Source organism: Epinephelus fuscoguttatus, linkage group LG5 (genome assembly GCF_011397635.1).
Source record: "Epinephelus fuscoguttatus linkage group LG5, E.fuscoguttatus.final_Chr_v1".
Classification (NCBI taxonomy): domain Eukaryota; kingdom Metazoa; phylum Chordata; class Actinopteri; order Perciformes; family Serranidae; genus Epinephelus; species Epinephelus fuscoguttatus.
Window position 1 is genome coordinate 5,566,257 of NC_064756.1, and position 15,599 is coordinate 5,581,855.

A 15,599-nucleotide genomic window follows, 5' to 3' on the forward strand; every position below is an offset into this window, starting at 1 on the left:
TTAGTTCGCTAGTGTTAGTTAACTGGGTGAAGACTTATTCTTAGTGATAAAAGCTTAAAAATCTTAGTTATATTTATTTATAAAGTTCATGTGATTCTCCTACCTGTCAGTCATGACATCCCTGCAGGACGTCACCACTATGACTCCGGCTGCAGTAGCCAAAGATGCATGGATGGCAGAGACCAGCCTGAAGAAACAGAGTCAGAAGAAAATTACCAATATGCACAAAAACCCGGAAAAGAGACCACACGAAACTCCATTGGAATACATTATAATTTATAGTGTTTTGCTTATCGCAACCGATACATACATCATAAAATATTATTTATAAACTTAACTCTCTAAGAGGTATATTTTGGTGTCTTCGGCTGTGATATCACACACATATGACCGAATAATCGAGTGAAATTCAAACTTTTCTTACGGTTCATAACAGCGTCTCCAATGTGCAGCATGTACCGTAATGTAAGTGAATGAAGACTTTTCTTACAGAAACTTTACTGAAACGAGCCCTTGGTTCGTTTTATTAGTGCCGAATGTACCATCTCTTTATATAAACCACTACTAATTACTAAATAAATCTAAACAACGCATTTAAATGGACAGATCAATCAGACAACATTAAATTGACGCATTTCTTAAAGGACTTTGGTGACGTGAATGACTCGGCTCGTGTCGGTGCTGCTGACCTCCCGCTGACAGAAACCACGTCGGCTTCACTCCACTGTGTGAAAGTACGTGTCAGTATTTTCCTGAAGCTGAAGAAAAGTCCTGGAAACACCACAGCTCCACAGACCAAGGCGGTAAACATGATCCTCTTCCTCTCTCTGTGGCCGCTACACCGCCCTGATCATCAGGTCAGGATCGATAACAGGCTGATCAGCTCCAGAGACAGCAGACTGAGGGTCAGTGGAGGACACTGTGGGACAGAGACTAATGAAACTCAGCTGAAAACAGTCCACACTCTGTGACCTCTGAGTTTCTACATTGTTGCTCAACTTCCTCGTTATGCGGACAAGTTTATTTAGAGGATTATAATTGGTTGGCAGAGAGGCGCTTTGAACCAATGGCAACGGTTGACCTCAAGTAACCTCTGCTCAATCCAAATAATGGGTACGGCATGCAGTAGATGCAAAGGTCAAATTATAGCTGCTGTGCAGCGATGAGTCGGGTCCGGGCATTTTTAGGCAATTCTGAGCAACCTCTGGAACCTAAGACGGTCATCTAGCGCTCTGAGCTAATTGGCAAGTAGCAACTCAACAGTGGCTTCACAAACTGAGTAAGCCATTCACTGTTGTGTAGGAAAGCAGCCATGCTGTGGAGCTACATTAGGGTCAAATGTTTTGTACTTGAAAAAATACAATAACTGAAAATTCATGTGTTGATCTTGAATTTTGAAAAATACAACAATGTATTCACTTTCAAATCTTTTTTTTCCACTTTCACATCTTATTTTTTTCACTTTCAAATCTTTTTTTTCCACTTTCACATCTTATTTTTTTTTCAGTTTCAAATCTTTTTTTTCACTTTCAAATCTTTTTTTTTCACTTTCAAATCTTTTTTTTCCCTTTCAAATCTTTTTTTTTCACTTTCAAATCTTTTCTTTCACTTTCAAATCTTTTCTTTCAGTTTCAAATCTCTTTTTTTTTAGCTTTGAATCTTTTTTTTCACTTTCAAATCTTTTTTTTCAGTTTCAAATCTTTTTTTTCAGTTTCAAATCTTTTTTTTCACTTTCAAATCTTTTTTTTCAGTTTCAAATCTTTTTTTTCACTTTCAAATCTTTTTTTTCCACTTTCACATCTTATTTTTTTCACTTTCAAATCTTTTTTTTCACTTTCAAATCTTTTTTTTCAGTTTCAAATCTTATTTTTTCAGTTTCAAATCTTTTTTTTCACTTTCAAATCGTTTTTTTTTTCAATTTCAAATCTTATTTTTTCAGTTTCAAATCTTTTTTTTTACTTTCAAATCTTATTTTTTTTTCAGTTTCAAATCTTTTTTTTCAGTTTCAAATCTTATTTTTTCAGTTTCAAATCTTTTTTTTACTTTCAAATCTTTTTTTTTTCCGTTTCAAATCTTTTTTTTTCACTTTCAAATCTTTTTTTTCCTTTCAAATCTTTTTTTTTCAGTTTCAAGTCTTATTTTTTCACTTTCAAATCTTTTCTTTCCGTTTCATATCTTTTTTTTCACTTTCAAATATTTTTTTCCTTTCAAATCTTTTTTTTCACTTTCAAATCGGGTTTTTTTTTTCAATTTCAAATCTTATTTTTTCAGTTTCAAATCTTTTTTTTCACTTTCAACTCTTTTTTTTCAGTTTCAAGTCTTATTTTTTCAGTTTCAAGTCTTATTTTTTCAGTTTCAAATCTTTTTTTTTTTACTTTCAAATCGTTCTTTTTTTCAAATTCAAATCTTATTTTTTTCAGTTTCAAATCTTTTTTTTTTAGTTTCAAATCTTTTTTTCACTTTCAAATCTTATTTTTTTTCAGTTTCAAATCTTTTTTTCAGTTTCAAATCTTTTTTTTTACTTTCAAATCTTATTTTTTTTCAGTTTCAAATCTTTTTTTCACTTTCAAATCTTTTTTTCACTTTCATCTCTTTTTTTTCAGTTTCAAATCTTATTTTTTCAGTTTCAAATCTTTTTTTTCCCTTTCAAATTGTTTTTTTTTTTCAATTTCAAATCTTATTTTTTTCAGTTTCAAATCTTTTCTTTTACTTTCAAATCTTATTTTTTTTCAGTTTCAAATCCTTTTTTTCAGTTTCAAATCTTATTTTTTCACTTTCAAATCTTTTTTTTACTTTCAAATCTTATTTTTTTTTCAGTTTCAAATCTTTTTTCACTTTCAAATCTTTTTTTCACTTTCAACTCTTTTTTTTCAGTTTCAAATCTTATTTTTTCAGTTTCAAATCTTTTTTTTTTTTTCAGTTTCAAATCTTTTTTTTTCACTTTCAAATCTTATTTTTTTCACTTTCAAATCTTTTTTTTTCACTTTCAAATCTTTTTTTTCCTTTCAAATCTTTTTTTTCAGTTTCAAATCTTTTTTTACTTTCAAATCTTATTTTTTTTCAGTTTCAAATCTTTTTTTCACTTTCAACTCTTTTTTTTCAGTTTCAAATCTTATTTTTTCAGTTTCAAATCTTTTTTTTTACTTTCAAATCGTTTTTTTTTTTCAAATTCAAATCTTATTTTTTTAAATCAGTTTCAAATCTTTTTTTAGTTTCAAATCTTTTTTTCACTTTCAAATCTTATTTTTTTTCACTTTCAAATCTTATTTTTTTCAGTTTCAAATCTTTTTTTTCACTTTCAAATCTTTTTTTTTTTCAATTTCAAATCTTATTTTTTCAGTTTCAAATCTTTTTTTTTACTTTCAAATCTTATTTTTTTTTCAGTTTCAAATCTTTTTTCAGTTTCAAATCTTTTTTTCACTTTCATCTCTTTTTTTTCAGTTTCAAATCTTATTTTTTCAGTTTCAAATCTTTTTTTTCCTTTCAAATCGGTTTTTTTTTTCAATTTCAAATCTTATTTTTTTCAGTTTCAAATCTTTTTTTTACTTTCAAATCTTATTTTTTTTTCAGTTTCAAATCTTTTTTTTCAGTTTCAAATCTTATTTTTTCAGTTTCAAATCTTTTTTTTACTTTCAAATCTTATTTTTTTTCAGTTTCAAATCTTTTTTTCAGTTTCAAATCTTTTTTTCACTTTCAACTCTTTTTTTTCAGTTTCAAATCTTATTTTTTCAGTTTCAAATCTTTTTTTTTACTTTCAAATCGGTTTTTTTTTTCAATTTCAAATCTTTTTTTTTTCAGTTTCAAATCTTATTTTTTCAGTTTCAAATCTTTTTTTTCCCTTTCAAATCTTATTTTTTTTCAGTTTCAAATCTTTTTTTCAGTTTCAAATCTTTTTTTTACTTTCAAATCTTATTTTTTTTTCAGTTTCAAATCTTTTTTTCAGTTTCAAATCTTATTTTTTCAGTTTCAAATCTTTTTTTTTACTTTCAAATCGTTTTTTTTTTCAATTTAAAATCTTATTTTTTTCAGTTTCAAATCTTATTTTTTCAGTTTCAAATCTTTTTTTTTACTTTCAAATCTTATTTTTTTTTTCAGTTTCAAATCTTTTTTTCAGTTTCAAATCTTTTTTTTTACTTTCAAATCTTATTTTTTTCAGTTTCAAATCTTTTTTTTCACTTTCAAATCTTTTTTTCAGTTTCAAATCTCTTTTTTTTTAGCTTCGAATCTTTTTTTCACTTTCAAATCTTTTTTTTCCACTTTCAAATCTTTTTTTTTTCCGTTTCAAATCTTTTTTTTTCACTTTCAAATCTTTTCTTTTACTTTCAAATCTTATTTTTTTCAGTTTCAAATCTTTTTTTTTTAGTTTCAAATCTTTTTTTCACTTTCAAATCTTATTTTTTTTCCACTTTCAAATCTTTTTTTTTTTCAGTTTCAAATCTTTTTTTTCACTTTCAAATCTTTTTTTCACTTTCAACTCTTTTTTTTCAGTTTCAAATCTTATTTTTTCAGTTTCAAATCTTTTTTTTTTACTTTCAAATCGATTTTTTTTCAATTTCAAATCTTATTTTTTTCAGTTTCAAATCTTTTTTTTAGTTTCAAATCTTTTTTTCACTTTCAAATCTTTTTTTTTCAGTTTCAAATCTTTTTTTTACTTTCAAATCTTATTTTTTTTTTCAGTTTCAAATCTTTTTTTCACTTTCAACTCTTTTTTTTCAGTTTCAAATCTTATTTTTTCAGTTTCAAATCTTTTTTTTTTTTACTTTCAAATCGTTTTTTTTTTCAATTTCAAATCTTATTTTTTTTCAGTTTCAAATCTTTTTTTTCAGTTTCAAATCTTATTTTTTTTTAGTTTCAAATCTTTTTTTTTCACTTTCAAATCTTTTTTTTCACTTTCAAATCTTTTTTTCCAGTTTCAAATCTATTTTTTGAGTTTCAGACTTTTGACCCTGATGTGGCGTGGGAGGACGTGGCATCAACTGAGAGGAGTGTGGAATCATGAGTGACAGTGCCTTCAGGGAACGCAGGAACTAAAAACATTCTGACTCAACACTTATATACACCATATTCATGTGACTGGCAGTGTAAAAATTGATGCCAGTGACAAACTTCCATTTATAAATCTGTTTTAGACAGTACTGAGCACCATTTGCGGTGTAAGAGTGATAAATTATGCCAGATTTTGCTAGCCTGGTTCCAGACCATAGACCCCACCCACTCAACTGAGTGGGTGGGGTCTATGGTCTGGCATACTGCAATGAATTTGCAATTTATCTCGTCCAAACGATGGACGGACCAATGAACGCCGGGGATCTAGCGATTAGCCAGTCAGCGCCACACTGATGTCAAGCTGTGCGCCGGTGGGTAACTGGTGAGGACAGCAACAATGGCAACTGCTACAGATCCTACTGACCACATTAACGATGCTATCAAGGTATTTCGCCACTACTCGCGTTAATGGAGGACCAAATTAATTTTAAACGGGCAATGCTCGCTTGTTTTCGGCACCCCCGAGGCATGGATACTAATGACGTCAGATTCTGGGTGAGTCGTTGATCTCTACTGATTGGTTAGGGAAAAATCAAATTCCCTTCTTCTTGTAAATCGCCTTCAATGGAAGCCATGTCAGACTGAAGGTTCTGGGAGCTTCAGTCTGACACTCAGGCTAAGATTTTGCAGTTCAACAGCCACATTTTAAGTGCTGATATGTCCGATTTCCACATAGCACTGTGAACGCAGCGTAGTGTCCACTTTGCTTGCAATGATGGCGTCAGGTCAGTTGGGTCAATCTGCTGGAGCCCATACATCCAGCACACAGGTGAGAAATGTCAACTAAGTTTTGGGAAATCATAACAAATATTAAGGGGTCGAACAGAGTGATGAACTTCATAATTTTTAATAGGTTTAAATGTACAAAAGTTTCTTCAGTATTGGGGCTACAGTTTGATGAAAGTTGTGAAGTTGTAGCACGTATGGTTGATTTGTTATGAATTTTCAAAGTTTTGAACTTTAGACGCTTGCTGTAGCGCCACCATCAGGACTATTGGCTTGAGTTTACAGCTGAGGATATCTGGCATGAGACTGGACCTTTGTGCAAAGTTTGGTGAGTTTTCACCCATGGGAAGAATGATTTCCTCGGAAGAAGAAAGAAGAAGAAGAAGAAGAAGAAGAAGAAGAAGAAGAAGAATACCTAGGATTACAATAGTGTCCCTAATAAAGGTAAATTAATTGATAGATATAGATATAGATATAGATATATAGATAGATATAGATATAGATATATAGATAGATAGCCCATACACACTGCAGATGTTCCTGTACACTATGCCAGCCACTTCCTGTCTGCTGTGGTCGACTCCTAACGGGTGCCGTTTGTAAAGTGTCTCACGCTGAAAATAACATCAACATTTTTCCACATTTAGCTTCAAACAATGTTTAAAAAAAGTGTTGTGAATTTTTTAACGTCACCTTTTACCACATTTACAGCAATATTTGTTAACATAGAAATATATTAAATAGTTAAATCTACATATTAAATGTGGCACCTAAATGTTAAATGTTAAATCTAAATGTTTGTTCATGTGTCCCTCTGTCTCCCTCATGTGTCCCTCTGTCTCCCTCATGTGTCCCTCTGCTCCCTCATGTGTCCCTCTGCCCCCTCATGTGTCCCTCTGTCCCCTCATGTGTCCCTCTGTCCCCTCATGTGTCCCTCTGTCTCCCTCATGTGTCCCTCTGTCCCCTCATGTGTCCCTCTGTCTCCCTCATGTGTCCCTCTGTCCCCCTCATCTGTTCAAACTGTCTCCATTTCTACACAAAGCGGGACAAAACAGGTTACATAAACAAAACCACGCTCCAGGAGAAACAGACCAAATATGTCCACAAATATTACAGTTAAATACAAACTTCAAAACTGAAAACAAACCAAGATTTATTTATAGAAATGTTCCAACAAATAAATATTTGTAGAAATTATATTTACAGTAAAGATGGTGAAGATAACGTCACACACACAGCTGATGAATAAGAGCAGGTCGCCTCAGTACAAGTCGACTTCTCTCAGCCAGACGACAAAAAAACAAACATTTCTAACGTTGTTATGGATTACAATATGTCAAGTGATGAAACACACAATTCAAATATGGCCGAGGGAATGTATCATAAAGGTAGAATTGGACATATGTCGTGGTAGTGGAAAACTTGTCATAAAACATTATTGTGCTGTAGAAAACTAAACTGAACAAGTCAATGACAGCAGACTGGCTTCCTCTCTTTTACTTCATAATTGCTGAGGCATAAAACATACTGTTGTAGGTTTAGATTAAAACTATATTTGTTATAAATAACCCATGACCACTGCAGGTCACATTTATATCCTCCCTAGAGCCTCTCTATCATCTGCAGCAGCTGATTCACTTGAGTCTTGTCTCTTGTATTTGTATCCAACACTTGATAGCGGCGTCCACATCTGTCCAGCACCCACTTCAGAGGCTCTCCGCTCCTCTCAATGTGATTCTCCACCGTCCGTCCTCGCAGCTGCTCTCCATACGTGAACAACACCACAGTGCTCCTCCATACATTGCTCCCCAAAACACTGAGGTACGTCTCCACAGCTCTCCTGTCTTTCTCTCTGAACGAGTCCACAGGCACAGCCAGCACGAAGGACACTTTGCTCCTCGCAGGGCAGAGGGAAGTGCTCCAACTGATCTCCATCCTGACCTGCTTGGGATTGGCCAGACCAAACAGACTCCACCCGGGCGTGTCCACCATTGTGACGGGCCACCCTGACACTTTCCGATGGCCTGCAGAGCACGTGGTGGTCTTCATGTCCGTCTGAAACACTTCACTGTCCAGGATTATGTTCCCTGCGGAGCTTTTCGCTGACTTCCTCCTCCCCAGCAGGACGAGGCAAAGAGCAGGCTTCAGACCAGCAGGCTCCGCTTCGAACACTGTAATGGTTTCATAATTTAGACTTAAACACATTTTATTCCAGGTGTTGCTGATTGTGGGTAATATTATCAATCTCTAATTAAAGTTCAAACCTACCTCTGGGTACCCACGCCTCTCCTGAGGTCGTCTGCTTCCTTTGCCCCGGCCTCCCGTCATGCACGTCATGCATCACTGTCATTTCTATCTCCTCCTGTCCTCCCTGCGCCCTCCTGTCCTCCTTCACGCTCACATCTCGTCTCAGCACCGTGTACATCCTGTCCTGGATCTCCCTCGGACGCTTGTTAGTCTGAATCATCCTCTGGATCTTCTCAAAGAGCTCAGTGAGCTGAGCCTCCGACGCCCCAGACTGGTTGGTCATCACCTGGTACCTGTTCCCACATCGCTCCAGCAGCCAGTGAAGAGTCGGACCCTGCTGTCGTATGTGCTCCTGGATGGACAGGCCTCCTGCAGCAGAAACAACCTCACTGGTTCAGTTAAACCCAAACAAGGAGAGGAACCATGTACAACTAAATGCTAACATTATTGACGTGATCACAATGGAGATGCTAACATGCTGACAATGTTCACCGCCTTAGTTTAGCGTGTTAGCGTGCTCATATCTCCTCTGGTGGACACGGCCACCCTGACACAACTGGCACCTCACCACTGACCCCACTGCTGAAAATAACTGGAGGCATTATGGTCTTTAAGAGGCTGTGACAGAGGCAGATTTATAAAGTCGCCATACTCCTAATCCTGTTTTAGAAATCTCAGTAATTGTGATGCTTGGCGTAACGTGTATGAGCCTCATTTCCACGCCCACTGTTCACCAATAAATGGTTGTAGAAATGCTGTTAACCGTTTGAAACCTGGGGTGACATCACTTTTCCTGTGCTGCTTTCAGACGCGGTATTTAAACCTTTGAACCCTGAGCACATTGGTGCAGTTTCTGACAAAAATATGGGAAAAAGCCAAAGAGCAACTTGACAAGAAATGTCCCACAAGTTGCCAAAAAATAATACATTTAGAAAATAGGAAGAAAAAAAATTAAATAGGGAAAGAAGCAAAAAGCTGGGGAAACTATTTATAATTAATATTATTATTACATTTCAAAATTATGTTACAAAATTATTATCATCTTTCTTTCTCTTATTTTATTTATTTATTTATTTTACAAATTTTCTTTTTTCATGGCTTATTGTCCTCTTCCCATGTTTTTTATAAAGTCAAGCCAATTTCTGAGATTTCAAACATATGTTTTTTATTGTGGAACAAAAATAAAGGATGTGTTTTTTTCTGAGAACATCGATGGACAGTCCAACAAATTAATTAACAAATGCACAAACACAAAAATAAATCAGACAGCACCGCCCCCTGGCCAATTAGTATAGAGACAGAGACACATAACCAGTGAGCGCAGAGAGGAAACATATCACACTAATAAATGATCATTAGTTTACCTAACTTGTCTCCATGAGTGAACAGGACCATGGCTCGCTGCCAGATGGGGGTTTGGAGCAGGCTGAGCTGGGCCTGCATGGTCCTCCACTCCTCTGGGCCGAAGGTGGAGGTGATGGGCAGCACCAGCAGGATGACATCAGGCTCTGAGTGACAGAGGGTCAGACCTCTGCAGAGCTCCTGGGATACTCTGTGTGGAGTAGTGGAGTGGGACAGCCACCCTGGGGTGTCCACCACGGTCACCTGGTGGATCAGATTTAGTCAGAGTACAGACAAGACTTGAGGTTCAGATGCAAACTGTAAACTTGTGTGTACTCACTCGTCTTCCACAGGTGGTGCCACTCTCTCTGTAGCTGTGGGTTGTTTTTCCACGAAAGGCTGGTTTTCCCAGGATGGTGTTTCCTGCTGAGCTCTTCCCACTTTGTTTCTCACCCAGTAACAGCAGGATCAACTCTGGACCTGACAAACATCATCATCTCCCATTCATACACACCAGAACACACCTGCCCTCTGTTCATTTAAATAGCTTAAAATAACTCACCGTAAGAAGCTGCCATGTCAGGGCTCTCGTTTATTTATAATCCACAGATGGAGCATGGGTCAAAACCTCCATCTGAAATCTCCACAAGCTTCTTTTCTTCTGTGATTCCAGCTCTGCATTTACTTCCTGTTGTTGATTCAGTGTTTAGTAAGTCCATAAATAGGCTAAAGCTTTAGCTTCATGTGTCACAGGGCTGAGCCTGACCGCATGATTACTTTAGGATTAGTTTCAAAGTTCACAACAGAGAAGTTCCTGAGAAAATGACTCATATCACACACACACATATACACTAAGGTAATAAACATGAAGAGAAAACACACACACACAGCGGGCACGGTCGCTCTCCAAACACTGTGCACTGCTTTGCCACTTTCCAGGCTGAACAACATGTCTCTTTGAAACAGTGTGAAATAGGTTTTGTGGTACTTTTTATCTTGTGTGGTGGTGGTCTCAGAGGTGTTACCCAATCAGTAGTGCCATGTATATAAAAAAAAGGTATAGTGGATCTTAGCTTATTGTACGTACAGTTTTTGTTTATATTTAACACTTGCTTTGGCGAGGTAAACATGTTTTTCATGCCCAAAAATCCCCATTGAATTGAATTTCATTAAACCAAAGATACTTTAAGGCAGTATGCTTGCACCACCATTTTCCTCTGAATAAACGTTTTGGTTTGTCACTGTTGAACACAGCCACATTTAATCTATAGCTCCATCATGACTTTTTTGACATAATATACTGTGACTTTTTTTTACATTATGACTTCATTCGACATACTATAATATTATGACTTCTTTTGACATATTGTACTATGACTTTTTTTGACATGCTATACTATGACTTTTATCGACATGCTATACTATGACTTTTATCAACATGCCATACTATGACTTTTATCGACATGCTATACTATGACTTTTATCGACATGCTATACTATGACTTTTTTTGACATGCTATACTATGACTTTTATCGACATGCTATACTATGACTTTTTTTGACATGCTATACTATGACTTTTTTTGACATGCTATACTATGACTTTTATCAACATGCCATACTATGACTTTTATCGACATGCTATACTATGACTTTTTTTGACATGCTATACTATGACTTTTATCGACATGCTATACTATGACTTTTATCGACATGCCATACTATGACTTTTTTTGACATGCTATACTATGACTTTTATCGACATGCTATACTATGACTTTTATCGACATGCTATACTATGACTTTTTTTGACATGCTATACTATGACTTTTATCGACATGCCATACTATGACTTTTTTTGACATGCTATACTATGACTTTTATCGACATGCTATACTATGACTTTTATCAACATGCTATACTATGACTTTTTTTGACATGCTATACTATGACTTTTATCGACATGCTATACTATGACTTTTTTAGACATGCTATACTATGACTTTTTTTGACATGCTATACTATGACTTTTATCGACATGCTATACTATGACTTTTATCGACATGCCATACTATGACTTTTTTTGACATGCTATACTATGACTTTTATCGACATGCTATACTATGACTTTTATCGACATGCCATACTATGACTTTTATCGACATGCTATACTATGACTTTTATCGACATGCTATACTATGACTTTTTTTGACATGCTATACTATGACTTTTATCGACATGCTATACTATGACTTAGACATGCTATACTATGACTTTTATCGACATGCTATACTATGACTTTTTTTGACATGCTATACTATGACTTTTATCGACATGCTATACTATGACTTTTTTTGACATGCTATACTATGACTTTTATCGACATGCTATACTATGACTTTTTTGACATGCTATACTATGACTTTTTTTGACATGCTATACTATGACTTTTATCGACATGCTATACTATGACTTTTTTAGACATGCTATACTATGACTTTGTTCGACATGCTATACTATGACTTTTTTGACATGCTATACTATGACTTTTTTGACATGCTATACTATGACTTTGTTCGACATGCTATACTATGACTTTTTTGACATGCTATACTATGACTTTGTTCGACATGCTATACTATGACATTTTTTGACATGCTATACTATGACTTTTATCGACATGCTATACTATGACTTTTTTGACATGCTATACTATGACTTTTATCGACATGCTATACTATGACTTTTTTGACATGCTATACTATGACTTTTATCGACATGCTATACTATGACTTTTTTTGACATGCTATACTATGACTTTTATCGACATGCTATACTATGACTTTTATCGACATGCTATACTATGACTTTTTTGACATGCTATACTATGACTTTTATCGACATGCTATACTATGACTTTTTTGACATGCTATACTATGACTTTTATCGACATGCTATACTATGACTTTTATGGACATGCTATACTATGACTTTTTTAGACATGCTATACTATGACTTTTATCGACATGCTATACTATGACTTCTTTTGACATGCTATACTATGACTTTTATCGACATGCTATACTATGACTTTTATGGACATGCTATACTATGACTTTTTTTGACATGCTATACTATGACTTTTATGGACATGCTATACTATGACTTTTTTTGACATGCTATACTATGACTTTTATCGACATGCTATACTATGACTTTTATCGACATGCTATACTATGACTTTTTTAGACATGCTATACTATGACTTTTATCGACATGCTATACTATGACTTTTTTGACATGCTATACTATGACTTTTATCGACATGCTATACTATGACTTTTATGGACATGCTATACTATGACTTTTTTGACATGCTATACTATGACTTTTATCGACATGCTATACTATGACTTTTTTGACATGCTATACTATGACTTTTATCGACATGCTATACTATGACTTTTTTGACATGCTATACTATGACTTTTATCGACATGCTATACTATGACTTTTATCGACATGCTATACTATGACTTTTATGGACATGCTATACTATGACTTTTTTGACATGCTATACTATGACTTTTATCGACATGCTATACTATGACTTTTTTGACATGCTATACTATGACTTTTTTTCGACATAGTGATAGTATGGTATGTTGAAAAAAGTCATAGTATAATTTATTAAAAAATAAAGTGATAGTATGGTATGTTGAAAATAGTCATAGTGTAGTATGTATAAAAAAGTCATAGTATAGCATGTCAAAAAATGTCATAGTATAGTATAGTATGTATAAAAAAGTCATAATATAGTATCTCAAAAAAAGTCATAGCACAGTATGTTGAAAAAAGTCAGTATGGTATGTCGGAAAAAACTCGTAGTACAGTATGGTGAAAATAGTCATAGTATAGTATGTCAAAAAAAGTCATAGTAAAGTATGTTGAACAAAAATCATAGTGTAGTATGTTGAAAAAGTCATAGAGTACGTAAAAAAGACGTCATAGTATAGTCTTTAAAAACATTCATAGTATAGTGTGTCGAAATAGTCATAGTATAGTGAAGAAATAGTTAAATGAGAAAGGTAGAGAAAGGAAAGAGATTGCCAGTTGAAAATCAGCGCCCCAACTGTAGGATTACAGCCACAGTCATCAGTCAGACTCACGGGTTGTAACTTGTGGTCAAACTGTCAAACTCGGCTGCTCTGATCAAATATGAATCTGTAACTGTACTGCCTATTTCTCTCCTCAAATGTTTGAAGAAACATATTTTAGTGTACTGGTTATCTGTAAAATCAGAAAGTCCATGACCTGGCCGCCATGTTGGATACAAGTGAACAGGAGTTTCTTTTCTTTTCAAGATTCATTCATCGCTGCAGTTCAGCAGCAGTCACCTCGTCTCACATTACAGTGTTCAGATGTGAGGATGAGGAAAAGATCAACACCTGAACCACGAATGAATTCCTCTGTGTCCCGCTGAACTCACCCAGCTGAGTTCTGACTTCCTGTAATGTGTGCACCTGCACGCCAACTTCAGTGGGATCAGTCCTCACGTATAAATATAGAGTTAATAAAGATAAACAAAGAATTGTTCTGGACTGTTGTTTCCAGTTTAGCAGAATATCTGTCACTTAGTGAAATAACACGCGTAAATCAGTCTGATAACTTGAGCGTCACCATGGTTAATTAACGTGTCTGCACATGAGGATCAGATCCAGTGTGATGTGGGAGCCTTCGGGGTGTCAGCCTATAGACCTAGTTATGTCTGCAGGACCTTGTCATTGCATCACATCAACACTGAGGCCGCAAAGCTCGGACCACAGAAATAGGCCATGCACGGATAATGGAGCAGCAGGAAGTAGGCCAGGCCGCGGCCCTTCCATAACGATTATAGCACGATCCATCAAAAGAAAATGGTGTGTGTGTCTCTGCGGTGTCGAGCTGATAAGAGAGCCGGTTGAGCTGTCGCCACCCAGGATGAATTATATCACTGAAGTGTGACTCTACTGTGGGCAGTACGGAAAATTTGGCAGCCAAATGATACTTTCTGACAGAAGTAGACCTGTATGAATTTCTACAGGGCTGAATAGCTTACCTCCCCATTGCTGTAGCATTGCAAACAGTAACAGGCAGGTGCCAGTGTCTTATGAATGACAGAACTGTTATTAAAAACCTGACGGCCCCTCATACATATGGATTCAAAAGTATGGGAACTTCACAAGATGGAGCAGATGGCACACGTACTTCAAAAACCTGTCTCTGAAGAGGATCCACTTCAGCGGTTATTTTATGCAACCTTCACTCTTTACAATACTTGGATGCCGTTTCTAATGAGAGGCATTTATTCTACTCCACCCTACGTACATTTGTGTTATTTCAGTTTGGTTTTTATTATCTGTATTATTAAAAGTATTTGGTCTATTTTATATTTTATGTTTTTATAGCATCATAAATTCCTCTGGCAGGTGCTGCGCCAGACCGTCATGGTGAAGAGGGAGCTGAACCAGAAGGCAAAGCTTTCGATTTACTGGTCCGTCTACGTCCCAGCCCTCACCTATGGTCATGAGCTCTGGGTAATGACCGAAAGAATGAGGTCGCAGATACAGCAGCTGAAATGAGTTTCCTCTGTTGGGTGTCTGGGCTCAGCCTTAGAGACAGGGTGAGGAGCTCGGAGTAGAGCCGCTGCTCCTTCACGTTGAAAGGGGTCAGTTGAAGTGGTTCAGCATCTGATCAGGATCCTCCTAGGCCCTTCATGTGTTGGAGGAAGTGTTGGAGATATCGGCCGTAGAGATGTCTGCCTTCTCTCCAGTATAATGAAACTAGATGTCACTCAGCTTGTGGTGTTCAAAGCGCCAAAAAAATACATTTGGAAAGCTCAACATCAGTGTCTCTTTGCAGAAATAATGAGCCGGTTACTCAAGATGATCCACAGACCTTGTTGTGAGCAGTTTCATGCAGGAACTATTTTCTGTCTGCCAAACTACATCTGCCAACCGTATCACTGAGCAGAAGGAAGCGTGCATCTCAGGGGTGTTCCTAGGATTTGAGGAAATCGGGGGCTCAGTATGTGTTCACAAACATTTTGAGAACACTCAGAGAGCTCCAAACTTAGCCTAAAATGTTTGGTAAAGAGTCGTAGCTTAGGAGTGATTTAGGAAAGCGACTCTGAGCAAGGAAGGGACAGAAACTTTGACCTTAGTGAGGAGGTGTGGTCGACCCTGTTGCTAGATGTGATG

The 15,599-nt window shown here is 35.7% G+C and overlaps 2 protein-coding genes across 3 annotated transcripts in view; both read right to left on the minus strand.

Moving 5' to 3' along the window:
• Positions 1-1,012, minus strand: part of LOC125889186 (TLC domain-containing protein 3A-like) — a 198,612-nt gene extending 197,600 nt beyond the window's left edge. For both annotated transcript variants that reach the window (XR_007449419.1, XM_049576966.1), the window contains exons 1-2: positions 690-1,012; positions 104-187 (exon numbers count right to left, since the gene is read on the minus strand). Coding sequence is in view for 1 of the 2 variants with exons in the window: in XM_049576966.1 (XP_049432923.1) it covers positions 104-187; positions 690-811 (206 nt within the window). In the remaining variant the exon portion in view is untranslated. The remainder of the gene's footprint in view (positions 1-103; positions 188-689) is intronic.
• A 6,131-nt stretch (positions 1,013-7,143) lies between these two features.
• LOC125889183 (GTPase IMAP family member 8-like) lies at positions 7,144-9,514 on the minus strand. Its single transcript, XM_049576962.1, has 3 exons — positions 9,389-9,514; positions 8,041-8,388; positions 7,144-7,943 (listed from the first exon to the last, which is right to left on the minus strand). Exons 1-3 carry the CDS (start codon positions 9,396-9,398, stop codon positions 7,375-7,377), a joined length of 927 nt encoding a protein of 308 aa, XP_049432919.1. The 5' UTR covers positions 9,399-9,514; the 3' UTR covers positions 7,144-7,374.
• Positions 9,515-15,599: the final 6,085 nt, after the last annotated feature.